This window comes from Atractosteus spatula, chromosome 13 (assembly GCF_055471065.1).
Source record: "Atractosteus spatula isolate fAtrSpa1 chromosome 13, fAtrSpa1.hap1, whole genome shotgun sequence".
Lineage (NCBI taxonomy): Eukaryota > Metazoa > Chordata > Actinopteri > Semionotiformes > Lepisosteidae > Atractosteus > Atractosteus spatula.
Window position 1 is genome coordinate 37,794,268 of NC_142718.1, and position 10,243 is coordinate 37,804,510.

Sequence of the window (10,243 nt, forward strand, 5' to 3'; positions counted from 1 at the left end):
AACCATATACTGTGAATGTGAAAACCAATAATACAGTACATACATTTAAAAGGTGACTTTTGCTTCCTCATTTCCAAAATCAGAAAATGTGCTGACAGCCACTTACGTTGTTTAACACAGCAAGTGATACACCAACCAACTAAAGATTAACAAGGGACTTGCATAACAATAACAACAATAGTAATCTGTCCTTGAAGCTTTAATGTATTAAATTTTCTTTAAGAGAGGATGGCATGGCATCCTGCGTACAACAAGGCTTTAAATCCAGATTATTAATCTTAATTATTTGTACGCGTAAGAGCAGGCAGTAGGAAGCAGGTAACATTAATCTACATTAAGCCTGCAGAGGCACTGCTATAGAATTTATGCTGATTCATGTCCTCCTGGTCCCTTCCGCGTGTACATGCAGGAGTAACCATGGCAATTATATCTCCAATAAGGGCTGAGAGCCCAATCTGCATACCGCTGCTGGGGGATAAAAAAAAATATCATTATCCCCTGTCAATCACGATGAAGCCGTGATAAGCTTGTAGGAGGTGCGCTGCACGTCTCCATTCTACTTTTCTCATTTCAAGGCCTTTAAATATTTGGTTATCCCTCCCTTGTGAAGCGCTGTTTTTTTCTTCCCCACTCCTTTCATGAAAGAAACAGAAGAAACCATTAATCTGCTGAATGTATTATTTAATACAGATTAAAAAACATGACATATGGACACAAACCTTGGTACAAAAACAGAAAGCTCCCTTTTTTATATCCCGTGCGATGATACTTCAATTAAAATACGGATTATTATTATTCATTCTGAATGCTGAAGAGGGCAATTACTCGATTCCTAGAAGTCCCGTGGCTGTTTTTTTTTTACCAGATTCCACTGTGCTCTTTGAAAATTACAGACTGTTCTGTCCAGCCGTCTGACATCGCTCTGCTTGCAAACAGGCTGTTTCTCAGAGCAGGTCCTACAGCTTCACGGGCTCAGAAGTGTGTGCAGGGGCAGATGCCTGAATAAAGTCTGGTGTCAACAACCGTACTTTAAAGTCAAAATCTTCAAACACAGGGAGGACACTAAGGGGGGACAAAGCGGCCCTCCCCCAGTCTAAACCCACAGTTCATATTTACTTCTCGACTTACAATAACAAGTTACTTTGACAGCATACAACCTGAACATAGTACATTAGTAACAGCACATCAGTATAAGGCCCAAATAACTGCATGTACTGTACATAGGTTTTTTCACCATTTCAAAACGGACAGGACAAACGTGAGCAGAGGCTCCCATATCCCTGAAAGCAATCAGCAGCAGCGGCTTGTCTTAGCACAAAAAATTCAGAACCAGTCCAACCACAAAATGTTGACAGCAAATAATGTACAAATGTTGTACAGCACAGAAACTATCACAATAGATGGAACTATTCGGGAAGGAAACACCCTGATGTAAACTGAGATGTCCTTCATTTTAAAAGTCACCAGGCATTCATGAAACTCTGAAGCAATTAAAAAGTGTGCAAGAAAAACGCTACTTGATTTCCATTATGAAGGCATATTTTTGTTCTATTATTTCAGAAATGTCAAAATGACGTACATGAATAAAATTTAAATTGAATCAGTCCCATCAGTGAGAGCAAACATTTGTCATGAGTTATACAAGTAACAATACTGAATGAAGATTTAAAACGAAGACATTTGCAACATTTCCTCTTCATCACTGACCTAATGCAGCTCATTAAGCTTTGAATGCCTCCCGTTTTTTATACAATATATAACAATATTGACAGATTAGCACTGTTCTTTTCTCGATCAGGTGCAATGTTTTAGAAAAAAACTATCCATCAACAAGCACCCCAGCGATAGTTTACTCTGCACAAGTAATTTCTATAGAAGAATACTAAAATGTTTTTTACTTCTTCTTACTTCTTTTAATTAATCCTTAATTATTACAAATTGAAGTTTCTTATTAAAGTTCTGCTTTTTCAAGCTCACTCAATCTGATTCATTTAAATAGATTTAAATGCTATTTTAAAACGAGCTAAGCAATCCCTTATTTTGCATCTTGTACAATTCCATGTGAAGATCACTGGACAAGTCTGATGCAAAATGCTTCTATTTTTACTGGCTCCAGTTCAGACACAATTGAACACTGGTTGAGGATTGAATATAAACCAGACTGGTATTCTTCTAAAGCATTATTCCAGCTTGTTTAGATAAAACTTTGTTCAACACTTTTCATGTCTGTTCTGTATGTGTACATAGAATTCAAAGTATGCAATTCCTCATTTATAATGGTAGAAATGAGAAATAAATAAATAAAGACTACTAAATAACTACCTCCCTTTCCTAAACGGAATTACAACTTATGTACCTATATACTCCAGGGATCATCTAGGGTCAAGCTATTAACTGGAGCCAATGTTTGATGAATTATTATTAGTATGTGTGCACTTCTTGGGCAGAAAGACTACAGAATCATAAAAAGATGTGAAGTTCTGAAAAAAAAGACTACATTACATATAGATAACGTTATCAATATATATAGCAAACTACAGACACAAAACTACATTTTGAAAAGCAAAGTACAAATGTCCTGAACGAAGATGTATCTGATGTAAAACAGTTTGGCACAACAGTTTTACAGTATTAAGGATTCTTTTAAATGATCAATGGTCTATTGCATACTGATGAGCTTTGTCATCAGACTACCTAATCTTTTTTTTTTAAGTAGCAATCACAGATTGCATTGACAAATACCGCACAAAAGAAACAAAACTGCAATGCTTGCAATTTTTGTAATTCAATATCATACATCGATATATACGTTTACAATTTGGCATTTTTATCTAGTCAAAATGCACAGTACAGTTAGAATAAAAAGATGAACACAACCTAAACTGCGGTCTTCAGTCCTGGTGTGTCTTGTCTTGAACAACTTTGCATTCATACTGTTCAAAGAAAAAAAATATTTTGTTATACTGCATAATACAGAAGAAATTACATTTCAAGGCTTACCTTTAAAAGACATCACAGCTTTCCCTAAAATCAACACTAGCGGTACTGCAAAAATGAGGACCACTACATTCTGTATACTACAGAGTTTTACACAGGTGGAAGACACCACTCAAAGCTACAGTATGTCATAGGGAGTTTGACAAACTAACTTCAACGGGCTTTTAACTTTATATCCATTTAAACTACACCTTTACTACATGTAAAAATAAAAATATATTTTTAAAAAAATATGGCACTTACCATGGCTAGCTGGCGACCTATATTACCCATTGTAATTCCTCCAGCGAAATATATACAAGGCAGCCAGGACCGTATATACAGAAAATCCGGAGACGTGTACCTTCAAGAAAAAATTGATATGCGCACTTTACATACAGATCTGCTCATCTTAAACCACGCGTCCCACAGAAAAGTGATCAACTGGAAAATATGGAAGAAAAGGTAACATCTTGGGATCACACAGGATTATCCGAAAAAGCAGACAACACACATCAACTGCCTGCCTCCTTTCACTTGTGCCACGTTCTCTATTTTATAGAGAGCCACTAGGATTACAGTGCCCATGAACTCCATCTACCGTAGAGGACATTAAAGTCAAGAAAACCCCACTGTTAAAAGCAAGGCAGTTCCTGACATTTCCTCTGGAAAAGGTACAATTCGGCACAGCGAATGTTAAATAGTCTGGGACTTCTGCAGGCCAATCCACCTTGTGCTTTCATGGTTTTATGGATTTGCTCATTAAATCTGAATGGCACGTTCTTGGAAGCACTCAATGACCAAAAAAATAAAGGAGACAGTTTGCGTCAAACAGGTCTCTTTACAGCCAGCTACGTCTTTACAAAAACAGCTGTGGTCCAAGGTTTAAATGCAAACAATAAAAAGTAATACTTACTGGAAAACGCCATTATATACTAATAACTGGGTGGCTAAGGTTGCAAGGAAGGCGATGCCTATTCCCAGCCCAAATCCACTGCGGGATCTGTCAAAGGTCCACCACAGACCAATAGAGAGGGCTGCAAGTGTAAGAGACAGCTGCATATTGTTTGCAAAATCCACTTTCTGAGAGAAAACATTTTAAGGAAAACTGTGTAAATAAAAACAGAAGCCACATTTACAGTGCAAACCAGGAAAATCCAGTCTCTCCTGATGGGAGGAAAGGTGTGAAAAGGCTGACTTAGTCAAAATCTGAGAAATATGCTCGTAGATCTAAGACCTGTAGATTAAGGGCACGGGCATTTCTTAAATTAAAAAAGTGGAGACAAATAACCCCACACCCTGCAAAGTCTGAACGTTTAAACTTCTAAAACTTGGGACCACGAAAACGATTTTCTCTGCACGTATAAAGGAATGTGTCACATTTTTCTGGAGCCAGATAAAAGGTAGTTACGTGTAGCGTGCAGCGAGAAAAAAGGATACAGCACTTGCATGGTTTATCCCTACAAAGACTGCCACACATCGCATCACGCTGGACCACTCTCTTTTAAATTTGTGAGGCTCTCCCAGATGATTGTCAATGCATGGGTACAATAGGCCTATTACAGCTGCAGAGAAAGAAAGACAAAAGAAACAGATGAAAAACGGAGATTAAAATGACCTCCCCAAAACTCTTGTGGTCCTAGGTGTTATTCCTGTCCAACCGTGTCCCCACTGCAGTGCAAAATAATGTAACAGTTGTATCATTGTGGCTTTCATCCTGCTGTTATTTTTTTTCTTTCAACGTGCAGCAGACCACTTTTGTGTAAACAGCAAAAATGACCTGCTGTGCAATAATCTTCAAAAACTCTGTGCCAAGAATCTGTAAAAGTGTTTATCTTAATAAACCCAAGTCCCTGGCACTCTCAAGGAGGGATCGGGAGATAAGTTTATGGAGACAAACTATTAAGCTAATTAAACGTAATCCACTTACCGTGAACTTTATCAGACCCAGCTAAATCTTGGATTTGCATAATTTAGTAAGGCAACGTCAAAAAGTTAATTTACCACCCAGTAGAAATGTTCAAAATTAAACTGAAAAAGTAAACTGAAGCAGATTACCGTTTCATGAATGGAAAGGTTAAAATACAAAAAAAGGCTTACTGCCTGCCATGTTACAGAATATGCACAGTCAAGCTTGGATATACTGTGTGCTTAAGAATCTTGCCTTGTTTTGTACAATAAATAAAATTCAATTAAATGAAGATTCACAGGCTAAGGTTAAACAACTTTAGCAGTGAACAATTTCTCTTCCGCAACATGAATTTCTGAAAATGCTGGGCTCTCCAACACAGCCATTGCCAGCCTGAAAACTAATACTGCTTCTGGCATTTTAAAGAAAACCCCTTAAGTGTCAAACACACACTCCCATCAATACGGTAATTCATTTTGAACAGAGTGGGGAACTTTCATTTACTATAAAACAAATGTCGTAAAAGAGGAGGACACTGCATAAATCTTTTAACAGACCAGTAAAATTTTTAAAATGACCCAGAGACAAAAAACATTGTGTCACAGAAATGACGCAAGGGAAAAGATGAAGGCAAGAAACGCAAAGTGTCAAATGTGAACGATGGTGTTAGATCTGTTTAAGTATGCGTTGTATCTCAGAATAGCGCCGAAATCTTAAAAAAATCAATGAGACAGCTGCAGGGTCCAAACAAATTGTCTTTTTGTGCATGGCAGTCTGGAACCAAGCTCGCTGGTCTAGTACAGTAACTTCATATTTCAACACATGATCCACAGCACACTGCTGACCTTGTAAAAGCAGATCTGGAATGAAAACAAGCCAGTGTAACACCCCAAGCAGTGAACTAGACTGGTGGAGTCACAGGAAGAACGTCTTAGAGGAAATTAAGGATTACATGGATCAGCGGGATGCGAAAAGGGCAGCCACATGTTTTGCTTGGCCGTGGCAGGTCTTGTTTGGACTCTCGGAACAACGCTCCACGGAGAAGTCCTTCAAACGCGCGACAGTGTGGTGAGGAGAGAAAGCACTAGGTATCAGGTTTTATAAAAAAGGCCACAGCAGCAGCTGCATTAAAAACCTCCAGACACAATACATGTAGATGTATTTTTACATTAACCATGTGCGCATCTTTGATAATTTGCTGTCATAGATAACCATTCCTAAGAAGTATGTTCCGATGCCTCGTGTACAGCTGTGCAGCTCTATGCAGTCTTTCTGTCTGGAGAGTTCTTAGCCAATGTTGGACTGAAACCCAATGATAAGAATACACTATGGGCCCAGTTGTCAGCTACTAATATAGATGCCAAGTAAACTGGTGAAAAGTCTTCTAGGTCAAATTAAATGTGAAAAGACACTGTGCACCACGTGACTTTCTTGGAAAACAAGTATTTAAATATAATCACGGGGTTACTTTATGATAAATGTATACTGTCTGGAAAACACACTAAATATCTACCAGATATATATCATAAAGGTAATAAAATATTTAAATCGGTGGCTGCAACGGTATTTATGTTTCAATAAAAAGATGAATAGCTGAATGATTGGATGCACAGAATGTGTGTATTCCCAAAAGTACAGTGAAATAGTCTCAGGCTTAAAGTGTTATACTGAAAAAAGGCAGAAAAGTCTTCTGTCTGGAGAGGAAAGGTTCCAGCTGTTTGCTGCTAACAGGTGCACATGTCTGAGGAACTTAACAGTGGATAAACCTCCTTGGCCAAGAGTGAAACAAGCTGGAGAGTCGAAAGGTTTAGAGATGAAATGGTGACTTGTGTTGGCACAGGGAGAAAAAACATGTCTTGATTTACTAAACTGTCTCATGCAGCTCTTTTGAGGTTAACCATAGTGACAAGGCTAGGTTTTCATGCTGCTGGTATTCAAGTGCAATCTGGTCAAATGAAATCCAACTCTGGTTAAAAACAGGTAAAGGAATGCAACAAAAAAAGAATAAATAATTGTAGAAAAGCTGTTTAAAGTAGCACACTTCATTTATTACAAAGTGTTACAAAAAATATGATATGTAAAAGGCTGACATACTTGGTTTTATTCCTAATAGGAATATTGGGAAAATTCCAGTTTTGTTCTTATTGTATCAATATGCAATGACAAAATCTTTGCTGAACCAAATTCACAGGACAACCGATTCTGTGCTACCATCACGGAGACCAGGCCTGTTGGTCTGCTCCATCAACTACATAAACATGTGCTACTTTCTTGGGCAGGATTAAGGAATAAGGAATTACAAACGATTAAGGAACAAGTAAAGGTTAATCTCATGCTGAAAGTAGAAAGAACACAACAATTAGGCTGTCAATCTTTCTTCACCTCACACCTGAAGAAGGTTTACCCACCCAACAGTTTTTTCCCCAGTGTAGAACGAGCCTTTGCTTTTCTCTTCACAGCCCCTGCATGCCGACGCAGCCCTTTGCAAAAGACTAATCTGACTTGGGCCAGAGCTCTGCACGGAGCATCCAGAACACACAGAGCTTCCATTTAACTTTGTCTCCAGTTGTGTGCAGGTAAATATTAGCTACCCTCTTCTGATTTCCGAACATTCATTATCAGGAGGGCACCTAATTAAATTAAGGTCCCGCATTGTTTACTGTTCTGGTTCCGTAACTGTTTGGGGAAAAAAACCCTGCCTATAGTTAAGGTGTCAACCCGACAAAAATCACATAGACTCAGTAGAACTGGATTTATGGCTGATAATGGAATCCCCAGAGCCTCCTAAAGGCTTACCTGAAGCCGTTCCACAGCAGGGAGGGACCCACCACGCAGAGGAGAAGATGCTGGCAATCATGTCTGGAGGGAAAAGCGTGACATTTCTCTGAACCTGCAGCAGGTTCAGCACCAGCGCAAGGAAGACCCCAATGGAAAACAGGACTACTGCCCGGATGACCAAGTTCGTGGTGCGGTTGGTCACGGCGGAGATGTACGGCCCGCGGACCGTCGGCGCGGACGGCCGTCGCGTCAGCTTGGGTGCTTCAGCCATTTCTGCCGAAACACGGTCCCGCGAGCTGCTCTCAGAACACTAAGGCCTCTCCCCGCCAACAGCCACCTGCGTATTGGACACGGTCAGGCATCACTGCAAGCCTGGCGTCAACAAGAAAACAACAACAACACCGACATTCACCTTTGTGCACACGTCCAGAAAGGTAACGGACAAAACTATCTCGTCAGAGGTAATCAGAGGCATTTGATCCTTTTTTTTTTAAACCAGGGTGCTCGGTCCCACAGCCATGAGATATGAGGTCTTCACCAGAGGAATCAGACAGAATTCAAAATATTTTATTCCTCTAAGGCCAAAATGGGAGAAAACAGCAGATTTATGTCAGTCGCCACTTAAATCCCATTATCAGGTTCTCTTTTAACGCATGTAGACAATTTTGCACATCAAATTGCATAACAGTTGTTTAAATTCTCAAAGCACTGCTTAGTCTGTAGTCTACATGGTATACGTATCCAGTTTTACAACTACAGGAAAGCTGAAGATATACAACCAAGAGATAATAAAGAGAGGGGAACATTAGATTCAGATGGTTAAACTCTATACCAAATCTAATTGTACGCTGTCTGGACAGGTGAAGAATTACAACTCAAATATGTCATGTTTCTTTTTCTCAAAAAAGGCAGAGTATTACTGAATGCCAGACGCCTGAAAATAATGCCTCTGAAAAATCGTAAATTACATACTCAATAAAACATTGCTTCACCCAAAATAAACGGATTAATAGTGAGAACGGCTTCCAAAACAGAGATTACAACTCCAAATAGCCCTTTAACCATTTAAATGCAATTGACTGTAAAATAAATATGAGGCAACACCTGCTTCATGCTAGTGTTTTGGTTTCGGTGTCTGGATAACAAGAACTATCAAGTGAAGAAACTCTTCCATTAAATGGCCTTCTTTGGGTGATCTTGTTTTCTTCATCTCCAGTGTTGCCCTCAAACGGTTTTACAACACTGGTCAGTTTTGAAAGCACCATGGGAGAGTGTCTCCAGTTCTGCACGATGGTCATGGACCAGATACCTGCTAGGGTGTGAATGCAGAGAGGCGAGTAAGGAAGACAACAGTCTAAATGAACCCCAGCGTGCAATAATGGTACAGTTACAGGCGAACCGACGTCACATCTGCAACATGTTCGACACGGTCACTGCTTCTTCGGGTTTGTTACGTTTTCTAGCAAACCCGTGTTCAATCACAGCCACCGCAATGGTCTTGTAAGCACGTGTGCCCCACTTGAATAATGCCATTTCCTCCCCAAAAAACCGTTTGGCCACAGCTCCCTTTGAAAACCGGATTTACAGTCAAGCTCGTCTAGTCTTCCACTTCGACAGAATTCCTAGGAAGACGTTGGTTTGGTACTTTTTGTGTGTGAATACACTTCGCAAGACCCCACTTACTCCAGTGTCAGTGAGTGGATTTTGTGTTGTTTTAAAAGAAGAGTATGGATCCAGTGATTCTGAGCGAGTGAAAACACAGAAATCATGGGTCTGAACGGACTGGACTGCGCTTCGCCACAGGACGGGAGAAACGAGCATGGCAAAACCTGAGCTAAGACAGTAAGGGATCGGAAGAAATTAAAGGCACGTAAACACTTTAAAATATGGCCTGTTATAGCTGTTAACTCTTCCGTCTGGTAACACAAATCCAGACAGGCCAATCACACCGGACAGGCCGGCCTATGAGGGACAGGGGGGACAAACTTACTAGTCAAAACGACTGATATTTCAAATAAACGTTAAAAGCTCTTGCATTTTCCCCATTCCTATAAAACGCGGTTTTACTCTAAAGCAAACACCACTTATTAAAAATGAAACTGCTGACAGGGGGGTACTGAGCTCGAAACAGACAGTGACCCTACACAGCAAAGCGGTTTTCTCTGTCGGAGTTCTTACCTCATTCCTCACACACAAAACATTTATCCCTCTCATGCGAACTAACGCGCACTTAAAGACGCGAACGATCCTTCGGTTCGGAAACTTCCGTCAGCGGAAAGATTAAACCTAGGCTGAAAATAAAGTTTACCGTGTTTACCTCGGAGGACCACATCACTTCCCTGTCACTCTGCGATGTGCACGGCGCCCAACCTCCAATCAGGCCCGAGCGACGTGACGTCATTTCCTAGCAAGAGCCCGCAGGCGCAGTGTAGTTGCACGTGCATACCGGGGAGTCAAAGCAGCCCCGAGGGATGTGCTGGAAGTTGTTGTTTTTATTATTGTTATTGTTATTAATTATTATTTAATGATGGAAAAACCTGGTAGAGAGCATCGTAGCTGTAAGAGACAACAGCTGTTTGT

The 10,243-nt window shown here is 40.1% G+C and overlaps 1 protein-coding gene across 5 annotated transcripts; it reads right to left on the bottom strand.

Moving 5' to 3' along the window:
• Positions 1-667: 667 nt before the first annotated feature.
• On the bottom strand, positions 668-10,041 carry insig2 (insulin induced gene 2). 5 transcript variants are annotated; one of them, XM_088930702.1, is made up of 6 exons: positions 9,981-10,041; positions 7,682-8,035; positions 4,417-4,541; positions 3,893-4,059; positions 3,241-3,340; positions 668-2,933 (listed from the first exon to the last, which is right to left on the bottom strand). In XM_088930702.1, the coding sequence occupies exons 2-6, from the start codon at positions 7,932-7,934 to the stop codon at positions 2,892-2,894; spliced, it is 687 nt and encodes a 228-aa protein (XP_088786828.1). In that variant the 5' UTR covers positions 7,935-8,035; positions 9,981-10,041; the 3' UTR covers positions 668-2,891. The 5 variants fall into 5 exon arrangements, with proteins under 5 accessions (XP_088786828.1, XP_088786832.1, XP_088786829.1 ...); XM_088930706.1 differs by having other exon boundaries at positions 7,682-8,000; positions 9,981-10,032; XM_088930703.1 differs by having other exon boundaries at positions 7,682-8,000; positions 9,842-10,025.
• Between the last annotated feature and the right edge of the window lie 202 nt (positions 10,042-10,243).